The 17,670-nt window shown below is 42.8% G+C and overlaps 1 protein-coding gene across 1 annotated transcript in view; it reads right to left on the bottom strand.

Moving 5' to 3' along the window:
- The window catches only part of FAM81B (family with sequence similarity 81 member B), a 30,233-nt gene that overhangs the window by 2,899 nt on the left and 9,664 nt on the right, over positions 1 to 17,670 (bottom strand). Inside the window, exons 3-6 of the mRNA XM_071731686.1 lie at positions 14,993 to 15,111; positions 8,993 to 9,122; positions 6,907 to 7,013; positions 2,972 to 3,107 (exon numbers count right to left, since the gene is read on the bottom strand). Coding sequence (XP_071587787.1) covers positions 2,972 to 3,107; positions 6,907 to 7,013; positions 8,993 to 9,122; positions 14,993 to 15,111 — 492 coding nt within the window. The remainder of the gene's footprint in view (positions 1 to 2,971; positions 3,108 to 6,906; positions 7,014 to 8,992; positions 9,123 to 14,992; positions 15,112 to 17,670) is intronic.

Genomic DNA, 17,670 nt, shown 5'->3' with positions numbered 1-17,670 from the left:
TAAGAGAAGGAGAAAGAGAAGGAGAAAGAGAAAGAAGAAGAAAAAGGAAAAGGAAAAGAAAAAGGAAAAGAAAAAGAAAAAGAAAAAGAAAAAGAAAAAGAAAAAGAAAAAAGAAAAAGAAAAAGAAAAAGAAAAAGAAAAAGAAAAAGAAAAAGAAAAAGAAAGAGAAAAAGAAAGAGAAAAAGAAAAAGAAAAAAGAAAAAAGAAAAGAGAAAAAGAAAAAGAAAAAGAAAAAGAAAGAAGAAAAGAAAAAGAAAAGAGAAAAGAGAAAAGAAAAAGGAAAAAGAAAAAGAAAAAGGAAAAGGAAAAGAAAAAGAAAAAGAAAAAGAAAAAGAAAAAGAAAAAGAAAAAAGAAAAGGAAAAGGAAAAGGAAAAGGAAAAGGAAAAGGAAAAGGAAAAGGAAAAGGAAAAGGAAAAGGAAAAGGAAAAGGAAAAGGAAAAGGAAAAAGAAAGAGAAAAAGAAAAAGAAAAAGAAAGAGGAAAAGGAAAAGAAAGAGGAAAAGGAAAAGGAAAAGGAAAAGAGAAAGAGAAAGAAAGAGAAAGAAAGAGAAAGAGAAAGAGAAAGAAGAAAAAAGAAAGATTAAAAGAAAAAGAAAAAGAAAGAGAAAAAGAGTGCTTTGAATATTATTTTGTGTATTAATTAATTTTAAACCCAGGGATCTGCAGTCACACTGTGCACCAGCAGGCTGGGAGCACAGATGTCCAACCCTTTCTTTGTCTTCAGGCTGCACCAGGTCCTTTGGTCACCTCCAGATCTGGTGGGAATTCTCCAGCCTTCTTTAACCCTTCCCACCCAAGGGAGTCCTGTGGGCAGAAGGTGTTGGTTCTGCCCCTCCAAGGAAGGTGTCTGCAAACCAAGAGGAGTTGAGTGGGTGATGGAAACCTGCTCAGGGTGCACAGATGTTGGTGTGCAGAGGTGCTCTGGGGGTGGCAAAGCTGCTGCTCCGCATTCCCAACACGGCTCCATCACCAGCACAGAGACAGATCCATCAGTCCCTGCATCCCCATCCCATGCCAGACCTCATGGCTGGTGAGGGGACAGCAGCAGGGGTGTTGCAGGAGGCATGGGATGCACTGCCAGGAGCGATGCTGAGCTGGGACAGGAGCTCTGCAAGTGCAGAATGGAGACCAACTCCAACTGCTCTGTGTCCTTCACCTCCCAGGGACTGAGTGGTGCTTCCTCCAAGAACATAGAATCAGAGAACTAAAGGATGCTTTGGGTTGGAAGGGACCTGAAAGCCCCCCCCAGTCCCACCCCCATGGTCAGGGACCCCTCCCCCCAGACCAGGGGGCTCCAAGCCCCATCCAACCTTCAACACTGCCAGGGATGGGGCAGCCACAGCTTCTGGGGGCACCCAGGGGCTCAGCACCCTCACCCCCAAAGGATTTCTCCTCTCCATCTCCCCTCTTGCAGCTCCAAACCCTTCCCCCTTGGAGGGTCCCATCCCTCCAGGCCCTTGTCCCAAGTCCCTCCCCAGCTTTCCTGGAGCCCCTTCAGGACCTGGAAGGTGCTCTAAGGTCTCCCCAGAATCTCTTCTCCTCTTCTCCTCTTCTCCTCTTCTCTTCTCCTCTTCTCCTCTTCTCCTCTTCTCCTCTTCTCTTCTTTTCCTCTCCTCTCCTCTCCTCTCCTCTCCTCTCCTCTCCTCTCTCTCTCCTCCTCTCCTCTCCTCTCCTCTCCTCTCCTCTCCTCTCCTCTCCTCTCCTCTCCTCTCCTCTCCTCTCCTCTCCTCTCCTCTCCTCTCCTCTCCTCTCCTCCTCTCCTCTCCTCTCCTCTCCTCTCCTCTCCTCTCCTCTCCTCCTCCTCTCCTCTCCTCTCCTCTCCTCTCCTCTCCTCTCCTCTCTTCTCTTCTCTTTCAAAAACTTCAGCTCCTGCTACACTTTATTTTTTTATTTATTTACTTTTTTGGCACAGCAGCCTCCCTTAGGGCTGAGTAGCCATGTATTGTGGTTCACTTTCCAGCAAAATAATGGCAAAATCTTTGTAGCAGGGGAAGGGAATCCAAGCAGCAGCTTTGAGATGGGGACTGGCACACTGAAAATATCTTAAACATCTTTGTGGCTGCACTGAGTGTTGGGTTGAGGGTGAAACACAACCATCAGCCTGGAGAAGAGGAATTTATGAATTTATGATGGTTTTCCATATCTGAAGGGGCTCCAAGAAAGCTGGGGGAGGGCTTTGGACACGGGGGGGTAGGGAGAGGACAAGGGGAAAGGGGTTAAAATGGGAGAGGGGAGATTGGGGTTGGACATGGGGAAGAAATCCTTTGCCCAGGGTGCCCCCAGAAGCTGTGGCTGCCCCATCCCTGGCAGTGCCCAAGGTTGGATGGGGCTTGGAGCCCCCTGGGCTGGGGGAGGGGTCCCTGGATTGTCCAGGTGGGACTGGAGGAGCTTTAAGGTCCCCTCCAACCCAAACCCTTCCATGATTCCTTGCTGATTAAGTCAAGGAGCATTAATTATGGTTGCCTCATCCCTGGAAGCTTTCATGGACACCTGGGATGGGGCTTGGAGAACCCTGGGCTGGGGGAGGGGTCCCTGACCATGGCAGGGGGTTGGGACTGGGTGAGCTTTAAGGTCCTTTCCAACCCAAACCATTCTGGGATGCTGTGATAACTGGGGAAGGCTTTACTTCCTGGGATGCCTGGAAGATTGAGGGATCTCCATCTTTGGAGATACTTAAAACCCATTGGTGGACAAAGCCCAGGATCTGACCCTTTTGTTTTCTTTGCTGTTGTTTGGCTGTGAGGTTGAACCCCATAACTTCCAGATATTATTATGTGAGACTTTTGTAACTCATCATTTTTCTGACCCTGTACTGATACACCTGCTTTTCTGTTAAATCATGGATTTTTTTTTTTTTTTTTTTTTTTTTTTTCCTGTGTCATTTGGTACCTGCTGGAATCCAGGTGACATGAGCTGAGCTCCTCACTCCCATCCCCCTCCATTTCCATGGATTCCCATCCTGAATCCTTACCACTCTCTCCTTCACCAGCTCCAGCAGCTGCTGCCTCTGCTGGGCTTGCTCCTCTTTAGCCCGTGCCAGCTCTGCTTCTGTCCACTTCTGATGAGTCTGCAGGTGGTCCCTGAAGTCACTTAGAGCTCTTCTTAGCCTAAAATTAAGATTATTTATTTTCAGTGGCAGTACTAAGGGTCAAAATGTGTTACAGCCAAGCCTTGACTAAATTGTCTCAGAAAGCCCCAAGCTTGGTTATTTTATTCAGCATCATCCTGAAGGCTGTACCTGCGTGATAAAATGTGATGTCTGTGGAGTGTTCTACTTTAGGGAAGTATCTGAGGGCTGGGAAGTGTTAATTTGTTTCCCATTTTAATTAAATCTCTTCGAAGGGGATGAGGAAGGTGCAGCATCCTTCTGAACATTGTCCTGATGGGCAGAGCAACAAAATGGTCTGGAAATGAAGTTCACCAGTGTAAAAAAAAAAAAAAATAAATTGTTTCTAACTTAAGAAAAAAAAAGAAAATGAAAAAAAAAAAAAAGAAAATAAAAATAATAATAAATAAATAAATAAATAAAAAAAAAATTAGAAAAAAGAAAAAACAAAATCAACCAACCAAAAAAAAAAAAAAAAAAAAAACCCAAACAAAAACCAAATCCCAGACAAAAAACAACAACAACAAAAAAACCACCACCAAAAGAAACCCCCCAGAAATCTGCAAAATTCCAAATTCCAAGTTAAGGGGAACCTCACTGTTCAGATTTGTTATGCTGCAAGATGGAATTCACAACATGAACCATGACCAGGTGTGAACCTAAGTCCAGGTTGTAGCCATATATATGTATATATGTAAATTTTCATGCTTATGCATATGACCTGACTGCAGGAGTGCCGTGAAAAATTTAATACAATTATAATAATTTCTGACACATGCCTGCATGCAACCAGCAACCCATTGAAACCTGTTTTGCTCTCAGTCAGGATAAAAACCCACAGGTGAGGAGCAGGATTTTATAGCCAGGTAATGCCTGCAGCTAATATTTAATGTCACCTTTCCAGAGGCTGAGAGAAAATGCTGTTTTTTTTTTGTTTAACACAGTGATTTGAATGAAGTGATAATTACCACCAGCAGTCACTGGAAATGGGGTAAATAAAAACATTATTGATAGGAAAATCTGTGAGTGTTTTGTTGCAGCAGTTTGCTCCAGACAGCCCCTGCTCATCATCTTCCACAGGAGCAGCAGTGTTAAACAGTGGCATTTTATCATTTTATTACTCGTTTTAGCACCTCTGGAATTAGATTTTTTTTTTTTTTCAAGAATAAGAACATGAAGGACTGAGTTTATCATTTCTAGTCCTACCAGGAACATAGGAACACACACACACACACAGAGTTTTATTCCAGGAGCACCAATCTTTGTTCCTGATAAAATTAAATTATATTGTGATGCTACACTGAAACCTCTCTTACGTGGTTGTTCTATTATATTTATTTATGTGTGCATATCTATATCACACTGTATCCATGTGCATATGTATATGTGTATCTGTACCTATATCTATACCTATCTATTTATACATCTATATTTTAATGTTTATATGTCTGTATCTATATCATATATATCTATCTATATCTATATCTATATCTATAACTATATATCTATATCTATTTTTATATCTATATCTATATCTATATATCTATACCTATATCTATATCTATATCTATTGTATATCTATATCTATATATCTATATCTATTTCTATATCTATATCTATATTTATATCTATATTTATATCTATATCTATAACTATACCTGTATCTATATCTATTGTATATCTATATCTATATATCTATATCTATATCTATTGTATATCTATATCTATATATCTATATCTATATCTATTGTATATCTATATCTATATATCTATATCTATATCTATATATCTATATCTATTTTTATATCTATATCTATTTTTATATCTATATCTATATCTATATCTATATCTATATCTATATCTATATCTATATCTATATCTATATCTATATCTATATCTATATCTATATCTATATCTATATCTATATATCTATATCTATTGTATATCTATATCTATATATCTATATCTATATATATCTATATCTATTGTATATCTATATCTATATATCTATATCTATATATATCTATATCTATATCTATATCTATATCTATATCTATATCTATATCTATATATCTATATCTATATCTATATATCTATATATATCTATATCTATATATATCTATATCTATATATATTTATATATATATATTTATATATATAAAATCAGGAGATTTTCACGCATGAGCCAGACAACAGAGTCCTCGTGCCCATTATTTAAGACTCCAGAACAAATTTTTGGAGCACTGCTGTGATGGGCAGAGGTGAATTAACCACAGAGAACAGAACCCATGGGCCCTTCTTGCTGGCAGGTTCAGACCCGAACCTCATGCACCTGGCACTGGACTTTGCTCCCCTGTTTTCCCCCAGGGAGGAAAAGGAGGAAGAAATAAATATTTAAACCTAAAAATTAACTGGGTTTCCAGCCTGTGGTTTCACAGTGGGATTTCCAGCTCAGCTCCTGTTGGTGGGAGAGGTAACCCTGGCTCTGAGGATGCTTTGGATGTGCCAGGTTTTATGCAAAGCTCCAGTCTGTTCCAGAAGTTAGAATTTTATCTCATTTTCTATAAAAAAACACATTAATCTGACTTACGTCTCAGAACACAGCACAGGGAAGGAGACAAACATTCCCCAGAGGGCAATGTTGGTTTAATTTATTTTAATTTAATTTAATTTGGTAAGAACTGAACATCCCAGGGTGCAGTAAATATTTTGGATTTTGTGCCCATACCAGCTCCCTCTTTCTGGTCACAGTTTTAGTGAAGTTTCATTAAATTCTGAGAAACTCCACTATTTCTCCAACCCAGTTTCCCACTTTCTTTTCTGGCATTGTTCCATTTTTTTTTTTTTTTTTATCTTCTCTCTTATTTTGGTTTAATTTCTTGTCCCTTCCACATTGTCTTGATCCCCATGGTTCATTTCTCTCTTTTCCTCCTTCCCTTTTCCCCATTTTAATTCATTCCTGCTCCATCCCCACACATCCCAATTCCTTTTCCTGTTCTCCTGATGAGAACACTCCTGAGTTCAAAGTCCCAGCCTATTTTTACTTCTTAATACACCTCAGATAAAAATCTTAATTAAAACAAACCATTATTCAAATACTTCATTTTAGGGAGTGGAATCACTGCCTTCGAAATACCCTGATTAAGGGATTATCATAATTAGATTTTTAATTATTTGCACTGTCCCTGCTATTCAGTGCTGGGCTGGTTTGTCTTGTTCTGGATGTGGGTGCCAGATCCTTCCCCCCTGAAACTCATCAAGGTGACCAGGGCACCCTGCAACATCTGAAATACCCTGAAATGGACAAAAAAAAAAAAAAATAAAAAAAATAAAAATACACTGCCTGAGTCAGAAATAAGTCAGAAACCTGTGGGGAGATGAGGGCAAGGTGTACCCTCCTTTCCCCATGTAAGTGCATAAGGAAAATATCTTGTTCTGCACACTGGGCATGTCACCAATTAGCCTTAATTATGATGGTAAATTGTTTCTTTGTTTCTGGTGCCTCTCTGCAATACAGAAGTTTAATTGGCTTTGTACCCCTCCTCTCTCGGGGTGGAATTTGGAGTCTGACTTTACCAATCAGACTTGCAGGGAAATTCTGCTTTCATTCTGTATTTTCATCATTCTGTGGCACGGATCTTCCCCAGCATTCTCTTTGTGTTTTGATTGGATGCTACTTAATTAATGGGTTTGTTTTGCTGTTTCACTGCTCATCACACTGAAGGATTCCAAGAGAATTATCAAAATAAAAAAAAAAACCAAACCAAAACCCACAAAACAACATCAAGCCCATCACCCACTTGAAATCCAGGAGCTGCATTTCGTGGTGTTGATCTCCCTGAACTGTCTTTAAATTCGAGCTCTGGTCAGAGTTGGAAGTCTCTATCTTGCCTAAGAGCTGCAATACCTGATGGGAATTCAGCAGAAAAAGCCTTTATCAGCCACAATTAGCTGTAAATTTCCATTAGGGCTGCAAGCACAGGAATTATGAAAAAAAAAAAAATAAATATTATTCAAAACAGATGGTATCAAAGTACAGCTACACACACACACACACACAAAAAAAAAAAAAAAAAAAAAAAAAAAGAAAAAAAAGGGAAAAAAAGGAAAAAAAAAAAGAAAAAAAAAGGTAATTTCCTCAGAAGTAATTAATTTCATCCAGTAAAGACTGAAAACTCAAAGTCACTGAGGCTCTAAACCACTGAGGAGACCCCAAGAAAAGCAAAGGGAGGAGAGGAACTGAAGAAGGAATTTTTGTGAGGGGTGGGACAAGGAGGAAAATGTTTCCATCTGGAAGGGGAGATCTGGGTGAGAAATTCTTTAATTTGAGGGTGCTGAGCCCCAGGTTTCCCCCAGAAGCTGTGGAGAAACCCGGAGAGCCAGGGATGCTCAGGAGGAGGGACAAGGACCTCAGCCCAGGTGCAGCAGGGGATGTGGATGCTTTGAACCAGGTCCCCCAGGTGCCACTTTAGTGCTTCAGGCATCAAATCATTCCAAATCATGGAATCCCAGACTGGGTTGGGTTGGGAAGGACCCTAAAGCCCACCCAGTAACACCCCATGGTCAGGGACCCCTCCCCCAGCCCAGGGGGCTCCAAGCCCCATCCCAGGTGTCCATGAAAGCTTCTAGGGATGAGGCAACCATAATTAATGCTCCTTGACTTAATCAGCAAGGAATCATGGAAGGGTTTGGGTTGGAGGGGACCTTAAAGCTCCTCCAGTCCCAAGGGGACAATCCAGGGACCCCTCCCCCAGCCCAGGGGGCTCCAAGCCCCATCCAACCTTGGGCACTGCCAGGGATGGGGCAGCCACAGCTTCTGGGGGCAACCTGGGCACCCGGGGGCTCAGCACCCTCACCCCAAAGAATTTCTTCCTAATATCTAACCTCAATCTCCCCTCTTTAAGTTTTCAACCATTTGCCTCTGTCCTCTGGCTACACAATGATTTGAGGATCCCCAGCTCCTGAAATACTTGTATGATATCACCTTGTCTCCATCAGGAACAGCACTGTGTTCCATGGTGTCATGGGAAAACCTTTTTTTGTTTGTTTGTTTAATTAAAAATCGTGATGTAGTGTAGAAATACAATGTCAGCCTTGGAAAGTGGTCATCAGTTAGGAGAGGAAGAGATAGAGAGAGAGAGAGAGAGATGACAGAGAGATAAATAATTAGGTAGGTAGATAGATAAATAGATAGATGGATAAATAGATAATTAGGTAGATTGATAGATAATTAGATAGATAGATAGATCAATAATGAGATAGATAGATAGATAGATAATTAGATAATTAGATAGATAGATCAATAATTAGACAGATCAATAATTAGATAGATAGATATATAGATAGATAGATGATAAATAGATAATTAGGTAGATTGATAGATAATTAGATAGACAGATCAATAATTAGATCAATAATTAGAAAGATAGATAGATAATTAGATAGATAATTAGATAGATGAATAGTTAGATAGATAAATAGATAGATAAATAGGTAGATAGATAATTAGAAAGAGATAAATAGATAATTAGATAGATAGGTAATTAGGTAGATTATAGATAAGTAGATAATTAGATAGATAGATAGATAGATAGATCAATAATTAGACAGATCAATAATTAGATAGATAGATGATAAATAGATAATTAGGAAGATTGATAGATAATTAGATAGATCAATAATTAGGTCAATAATTAGATAGATAGATAATTAGATAGATAGATAATTAGATTGATGAGTAGTTAGATAAATGATAAATAGATAGATAGATAGATAGATAGATAGATAATTAGAAAGAGAGAGATAAATAGATAATTAGATAGACAGACAGACAGATATGAGCAGTCACCAGTCCCCAGGTGTTTCACTGGTGGCTTCTCCACTCACCTTCTTCTCAAACTCAGTGGCACAGCTCTTGAGGGCAGAGTGAAGGCCATAAATCTGTTTGTCAGTCTTCTGTGCCTCGTGCTTGGTGGTGCTGATGTCTGCTGACAGCTTGGCCATGCTGGCCTCACACCTGCAGACACACCAGAGATAATTGATCATTATTGATTGCTGGGGGGTAGCTGGAACACATCAAACCCAACTCTGGAGAGTGGGAAATACCTGCCCTGCTGGCCTCAGTCATCCCAGCCATTCCCACCAGCCCATGTCAATAAATCAGATGGAATCTGAAGTGCCAGTGGGGTGTCCTGTGCAGGTTTTGGATGCCCATGGGGATGCTGGAGACACGGACACCCAGTCTGCCCTGGTGGGACCCCAAAAAATGTCCTTGCAGAGCTAAACCCCCCCCGGTGTTGTGCAAGGAGCACTTGGGGGGTGCTGCTTGAACTCTCCCAGTGGCATCCAGCAAAGTAGCCTGCCACAATTAAAAGAGGAAAAATGAAGAATTGGAAGGAGGAGGCATTAAGCAGAGAGCCCAGGGACTGATTAACATTCAGATTTTCTTCCCAGGCAGAATGATTGGGCTGTCCCAGCTTCTGTCTTCAACATGTGTACAATTCCCATGGGTAGAGTCCATATATGTGTATAAATATAAAACACATCTTATTATTAAAATTACATAGAAATTTAAATATTCTTTTTAATCCAATGGAATGCCACAATCCCAGACTGGTTTGGGTTGGAAGGGACCTCAAAGCTCATCCAGTCCCAGCCCCCCTGCCACAGTCAGGGATCCCTCCCCCAGCCCAGGGGGCTCCAAGACCCATCCCAGGTGTCCATGAAAGCTTCCAGGGATGAGGCAACCATAATTAATGCTCCTTGACTTAATCAGCAAGGAATCATGGAAGGGTTTGGGTTGGAGGGGACCTTAAAGCTCCTCCAGTCCCACCTGGACAATCCAGGGACCCCTTCCCCAGCCCAGGGGGCTCCAAGCCCCATCCAACCTTCAACACTTTCAGAAAACGGAAAAAAAAAATGGAGAGAAATGGATGTTCCAGTGTTTGCTGCCATCAGAGCTTCAGTCTCCAAACCTGAAAACAAGACAGGAGCTGGGAAGGGGGGTGAGACCCTGCCCCAGGGGATGGGGGGGTCCCTGTGTGGATCAGCAGCATCATGGGGGATCCAGGGGATTTTTATGCCTGGATATGGGGTGTTTTGGGGTCTGCAGCTGGGGTGCAAGGCTGATGAGTGGCTGTTCCCACACTCCAGCTGCCTCTTCCAGCAGAGACATTGTCACCAGGATGCAACAACCCCCCCAGCCAGACTGGCAGGGGGGTTAGAGCATCCCTGTGTGTCCATCTCTGCCCATCCCCTCAGCTCTGCTGACCCCCACTCACCCCTCTGGTTCTGCTCAGGACTTGCCCTCCCCACTCCCAACCTCCTTGCTGTGTGCACAGTAATTAAATGCATTAATGCCACTGGGCAGGTTGTGTCCCCAAGAGCCTGGGGGACACCTGGGGCTTGCTCAGGTCTTGCTGTGATTTATTGTCTGATATAAGGGGGGGGGCTCAGCAGCTCAGGGGGAGGTGATGGTTTCCTGGTGGGTTTATGGATGCTCCTATGGGATTAGCCTATAAATTACAAGCTGGAAAGAAATAAAAGCCTCTGGTGGGTACAGGCCAGCTTTTCAGAAGAGGGTGGGATATTGGTACCTCAAGGAGCTTCACCCTCCAAAGCCAGGGAAGGAAGAGTTTCCATGGGACCTGGTGTTGTGCTGCACTTTCTGAAGGGTCAAAGGGATCCCCAGGTACACACCAGGGATTTTTTTGTCCAGTTGGACTTTTTCTCTGAGCAGCACAGCAGTCCAAGAGAAAAATAATCATGACCTAAGTGTGTAAAGAAGCCCCTTGTTTACTCATTTGTGCATTCAATTATTCTTTTGTTGGGCAGGCTGAAGAGAATGGTTTCATATTTATCAGAAGTGTGGTTTGTTTTGTTTTGTTTTGTTTTGTTGTTTTTTTTTTACAGTTGATTATTTAGTTCTTATCACTGTAATACATAATTCCACACCAGAAGGAATTCGTTATTGAGGATACAAATAAAATGAGTAGTTAACAATAATGCCACTAAAGCTGAGATGCTGAGGGCTGTTTTGTTTTTTTATTGCTTTGGCTTGTTGTTTTTTTTTTTTTTTTGAAGATCTATTTGACACATAAATATTACCACATGTAGAACTGTAGTCATAAAGTAAAAGATTTAATGGACAAATACTTCAGTAGCTGTCAAGGGTTCTCCACAAGTTGTTTTTGTGGGGGAAGATGGAGCAAAAGAATCCATTTGAATGACAAGATCCAATCCACATTAATTCTTAACACAGCAGAATACAGGAGGGGGATGAATCATCTGCTGTGAAGAAGAGCAGTGGCTCCATTTCAGGTTCATTTCATCCCAAATAGCCTTGGGTAAAGGCAAAGCTGCAATCCAAGAGGAAAACTGTCCCTGTAAGTCTGGGTTTGGAGGATTTGTATTAGTACAATAAATGTAGGAGATGTGAAGAGGTGCATGTCAGGGTGGGGGTGTAGATGTGAAAAATCAAAATCCTGAGCATCACTGCAGTGGCTCTGTCTCCATCCTCAGCCAGGAGGCTGGGGACAGTCAGGGATTGGCATTTCCAGAGGGAAACCTCAAGGGAAAACAAGAAAGTGCTGGTGGTGACCACTGACTCACACAGTGATGCTCTGAGGATGCCACTAACTGGGAACCATTGGCAGAAAACCTCAACACATTCCAGCTGTGGGCACCCTGCTAGAGCCAGGATGGTTGGTGGAAACCTGCAGCTCCCTCTTTCCAGTCCTTAAAAAAAAAACCTAACTGGATCTAAGGACCTGACTCCCTCCCACCACAGTTACAGAATGGCTGGGTTGGAAAGGGCCTTATAGACCATCAAGTCCCAGGATAAAACTCCTTGAGTCTCCCCTCTTGCAGCTCCAAACCCTTCCCCCTCATCCCATCCCTCCAGGCCCTTGTCCCAAGTCCCTCCCCAGCTTTCCTGGAGCCCCTTCAGGACCTGGAAGGTGCTCCAAGGTCTCCCAAGAACTTTCTTCTCTCTTTATGTCTCTTCTCCTTCTCTTTCTCCTTCTCCCTCCTCCTCCTCCTTCTCTTTCTCCTTCTACCTCCTCCTCCTCCTCCTCCTCCTTCTCCTCTTCCTCCTTCTCTTTCTCCTTCTCCCTTCTCTTCCTCCTCCTCCTCCTCCTCTTCCTCCTTCTTCTCCTCTTCCTCCTTCTCCTCTTCCTCCTTCTCCCTTCTCCCTTCTCCTTCTCCTTCTCTTTCTCTTTCTCTTTCTCTTTCTCCTTCTCTTTCTCTTTCTCTTTCTCTTTCTCTTTCTCTTTCTCTTTCTCTTTCTCCTTCTCCTTCTCCTCCTTCTCCTTCTCCTTCTCCTTCTCTCCCTCTCCTTCTCCTTCTCTCCTTCTCCTTCTCCTTCTCTCCTTCTCCTTCTCCTTCTCCTTCTCCTTCTCCTTCTCCTTCTCCTTCTCCTCCTTCTCCTTCTCCTTCTCCTTCTCCTTTCTCCTTCTCCTTCTCCTTCTCCTTCTCCTTCTCCTTCTCCTTCTCCTTCTCCTTCTCCTTCTCCTTCTCCCTTCTCCCTTCTCCCTTCTCCTTCTCTTCTCCAGCCTCAACACCCCCAACTCTCTCAGCCTGGCTCCAGAGCAGAGCTGCTCCAGCCCTCCCAGCAGCTCCAGGGCCTCCTCTGCACTGGCTCCAACAGCTCCCTCTCCTTCTGCTGATGGGGACCCCAGAGCTGGACACAGCTTTACCCCAGGGGGGTCTCCCCAGAGCAGAGCAGAGGGGACAATCCCCTCCCTGGCCCTGCTGGGATCACTCTGGGGATGCAGCACAGGACAGGGGGGGTTTGATGGCTCCTGCTCAGCTTCTCCTCACCCAACACCCCCAGCTCCTGCTCCTCAGGGATCTCTACAGACATTCTCCATCCCTGGAAGTATTCAAGTCCAGTTGGGATGGGGCTCTCAGCAACCTGGTCTTTTGGGAGGTTTTCCTGTCCATGGCAGGGGGATAGGAATGGGATGATCTCCAAGGTCCCTTCCAACCCTGAAGATTTTATGATTCCTTCTCTGCCCAGTCTCCATCTGTGCTGTGGATTCCCCTGACCTATGGGCAGGACCTTGCACTTGGCTTTGTTGAGCTCCATGAGGTCTGCACAATCCCATCTCTCCATTCCATCCAGGTTGGGATAGGACCAAAGTCATCAGGTGATGAATTCATCATCAGATGATGAGTTTGGTGTTATCACAATATCTTTTATGTGCAATTATGTGTGTGTGTGTGTGTGCTTTGGGATTCTCTCCTCTACTCCTGGGCCAACCACTGCACCCAAACAATGGGCAAGGAAGGGAGAGGAAGATGGATCTCATTGAACTGCTGCTGGCCTCAGTCAGTGCTTGACCTTGTTTTTCTTCTGGTTGATTTTGGTTTTCTTCAACCAAGTTGAAGTGAACTGGTCATTTTTTCCCCACTGTTCTCTGGATTTTCTTGTTTCCCCCCAAGTGTTTTTGCTTCCTCTCCTAGAGGCCCCATGTTCCACCGGAGAGGGTGGGGAGGGACCCCAGGGAAGGATGGCAGAGGGGAAAGAGGAGCAGGACACTTCACCCATCCAATGCTGTGGCTTTGCTAAAAGCACAGACCTAGGCTGGAAAACATCAGGAGCCTCTTCTTGTAGATTCACTTCCTGCTAAACAGCCAAAACTTCTATACATATATATATATATATATATATATATATATATAAAAAATCTTTTTCCTGCCAACTTTGAATGTGTTGGCTTCAGCTTCTCATTTTGGATTCCTGGGTCTCTTTGCAGCAGTCTGGAGTCCTGCTGTGCCCTGTGATTTTTATTTTATTTTTTTTTCCTTTCCCCCCTGGTAGTTATACACAGAAATGAAGACATCTTTTGATTTAATGTGATTTTTTAAATATAAACTACACATAGATCTCTCCTTCCCCCAGCCAGAATTTTTCCTCATCCCACCTTCACATTCCTGGCTCTTCTTTTACACCAAATTGTTAATTTCAGAAAGGGGACTCTGGGCTGGGTGGTACCCACCTCTTTGCCCTCCAAGGGGCTACAAGAACCTCCCAGGTTATTGCTCCTCTGCTTCTCTTGCCCAAGACCCCACTCCAAGAGCTCATGGTCAGTTCTTCACCTCCCCAAACTTCTCAGAGGGCACTTGGTGGTGGAACAGCCTCTTGTTGGGATTATAAAATACATTTATATCCTATCAACCCACATTGCCAATATTCCTGGTTATTCTCAGATACCACCTTGCCCTCCCTTGGCCCATTTTTCTGTTGTCTTACCCACAAATGTCAACAGCAGGGTTTTAGATGAAACACACACAGCTGCCCTTCTGGAGTTAAAAAACCCAAAACAACAAAACCCCATAAGATTGTAAACACATCAGGTCAGGGAGATTGCTTCCATAATTATTATTATTATTGTCTCTTCTGGATTACCAGTCCCCACAGTTCTTAACCCTTGTGCTCTCTTGGTATTACACAGCACTTTCTTTTTTTTTTTTTCATTTAACCCTGACATTGTGTTACCAAGTGCTCCACAGAACCTCTGTTACCTCTCTGCAACCACTTCCACTGACAAAAACTTTTGATCTCTTTCAAACTTGCTCAGCATGACCTACTTCCTCAGGGAGGAGGCAGAAACTTTAGTGAAAAAGAGGGAAGTTTAAGCAGGGAAAACAACCTCCTCGGAAGAGCCCTGACCAGACTGGAGGAGAAAAAAAATTCTCCAAAATATCAAGTGTGTGCTGAAGAATAAGGTCAATATAGTTATTTTTCCCAGGCTTGATTATTGTTCTGAGTGTGAAGCAGAGATCTGGCTCTAAAATGAGGATGTAAGATGAGTGCAAAGCACATCCATGCCCACTCTGTGCACAGCATGAGCACCAGGGATGGGGATCAGGGTCACCACTTACCTGGCCACCCTCCCACGCAGGTCTCCAAGACTCTGGATAAATTTATAGTCCAGACTTTGCACAGCAAAATTAGTTTCTGCTGCAGCACCATCTCTGGTTCTTATTTGCCTCTCCAAAACCTGTAAATTTAAGACCATTAATGAAATTACTTTTTTCTGCTTTGTTTTAGACTCTTTTTTTTTTTCCTTTTTCCTTTCCTTTCCTTTCCTTTCCTTTCCTTTCCTTTCCTTTCCTTTCCTTTCCTTTCCTTTCCTTTCCTTTCCTTTCCTTTCCTTTCCTTTCCTTTCCTTTCCTTTCCTTTCCTTTCCTTTCCTTTCCTTTCCTTTCCTTTCCTTTCCTTTTTTCTTTTTTATCTTTCTCTTTTTCTTTTTCTTTCTCTTTTTCTTTTTCTTTTTCTTTTTCTTTTTCTTTTTCTTTTTCTTTTTCTTTTTCTTTTTCTTTTTCTTTTTCTTTTTCTTTTTCTTTTTCTTTTTCTTTCTCTTTTTCTTTCTCTTTTTCTTTTTCTTTCTCTTTTTCTTTTTCTCTCTTTTTCTTTCTCTTTTTCTTTTTCTTTTTCTTTCTCTTTTTCTTTTTCTTTTTCTTTATCTTTTTCTTTTTCTTTTTCTTTTTCTTTTCCTTTTCCCTTTCCTTTTTCTTTTCCTTTTCCCTTTCCTTTTTCTTTTCCTTTTCCTTTTCCTTTTCCTTTTCCTTTTCCTTTTCCTTTTCCTTTTCCTTTTCCTTTTCCTTTTCCTTTTCCTTTTCCTTTTCCTTTTCCTTTTTCTTCTCCCTATTCAAAATGTGGGTTCAGAGCACCATTTAGGGCAGCAGCTCTAAAAGCTTATTTTCCTACAGAAAGTAACATATCATTTTCCTCCAAATATATATATTTGCAGAAACAATGTCCTTTTGCCCCTTAAGAAGGTGCTTTATGTTGAAAAGTCTAGCATGCAAAAATGCAGGATTACACGAATTGGGAAAAAAAATTTCTTCTTGCTTTCAAGCACCCACAGGGTCGTGCAGCCCACCATAAATAATAGGGGGTTTTGGGGGGGGGTTTTGGGTTTTTTTTGGTTTTTGGGGTTTTTTTAAAGGCAGTTTCCTGCTGCCAGGTATCTCTGGGATGGACACAAGAATTAAGTTGAGTGTTTTTAGCAGCCTGAGGGCATCTCAGCAAAGCTTCCCAGCGTGGGCAGGAGATAGGAGGCTTGCTGGGGAGTGTGGCCCCTGATAGAGATAAGGAAACATCATATCAGTACTGGGGATCCTCAAATCATTCTGTAGCCAGAGGGAAATGGCTGAAAACTTGAAGAGGGGGATCTAGGTTGGAGATGAGGAAGAAATCCTTTGCCCAGGGTGCCCCCAGAAGCTGTGGCTGCCCCATCCCTGGCAGTGCCCAAGGTTGGATGGGGCTTGGAGCACCCTGGGCTGGGGGAGGGGTCCCTGGATTGTCCAGGTGGGACTGGAGGAGCTTTAAGGTCCCCTCCAACCCAAACCCTTCCATGATTCCTTGCTGATTAAGTCAAGGAGCATTAATTATGGTTGCCTCATCCCTGGAAGCTTTCATGGACACCTGGGATGGGGCTTGGAGCCCCCTGGGCTGGGGGAGGGGTCCCTGACCATGGATGAAGGATGGAACTGGATCAGCTTTGGGGTCCTTTCCAACCCAAACCATTCTGGGATCTCTGCCTTGTGCAGTTTTCTTGTGCTGCAGATGCAGGGATGCTCAAGTCCCAGGTCATGAACTGCCCTTGGCATGTACAAAAACCACAAAAACACAAGAAGTCCTGCACAGGAGAGGATTGGGCTCCAGGGAAGGGCTGGAACTGCTTTGAAGGAACCTCACAAACCCACACATCCCTCAGGATTCCTGCTGGTCAGTATGAGCAGCTCATTAGCAACTTGTTTTACACTGGTGCTCTTGTTTCTCCAGTAAAAATTTAAAATTGTGTATTAAAAACCTCATCTGAGTGACTCATGAGTGGCTCATCCTGAGGGGGTCTGAATGTGTCAGAAGAATTAATTAATTTCTGGAAGCCCACGTGCAGGCACTGTGACCTTTTGCAGATGCAGAGGGGATGGATGCTCAAACCTCAGGTGGTACAGGGAGGCCCAGGGCTGATGTCTCAGCATCACTTCACCTGCTCACAGCACAGCTTTTACCCCTTTTTTAAATGCAAATCTGCTATTTGTGCAGAAATAAGTGTGGCTTTTATTGCCTTCTTATCTGAGTCCCCTGCTGGGTGAATTAAAGTAAAAAACCCCAAATCTAACCAAACCAAACCAAGCCAAAACCAACCAGGCAGCCAAAAAAAAACCCAAATCAAAAATAAAAAACAAGCAAAACCTAAACCAACAAACAAAACCAAAATGGGCAAACAAACAAACCAAAAAAAAGGGGAAAATTTCAGCTGCAAATGCTTGGCCAAGTTTCTTTAGATGGATTTGCCCATCCTGAGTGATTCCAACCCCAGATCTCCTCTCCATCCCTCCTCTCAGAGCTGGAAACCCTTTCCCCTTGTCCTAACTCAATAAGAAGTGAAATACAAAGCTGGAACCCCTATGTATTTATTTTTTTTTCTGCACCACACACCAGTGTTCTCAGGGGGCTGGGTGTGCTGCACACCCCCAGGGTGTTTTTGGCTTTATTTCTGACAGCCCAAACCTGATGGGTGAGATCTGGCAGAGGGAAGGCAGAGGAT

This window comes from Heliangelus exortis, chromosome Z, assembly GCF_036169615.1.
Source record: "Heliangelus exortis chromosome Z, bHelExo1.hap1, whole genome shotgun sequence".
Lineage (NCBI taxonomy): Eukaryota > Metazoa > Chordata > Aves > Apodiformes > Trochilidae > Heliangelus > Heliangelus exortis.
This window is presented reverse-complemented; position numbering and strand designations above follow the sequence as displayed.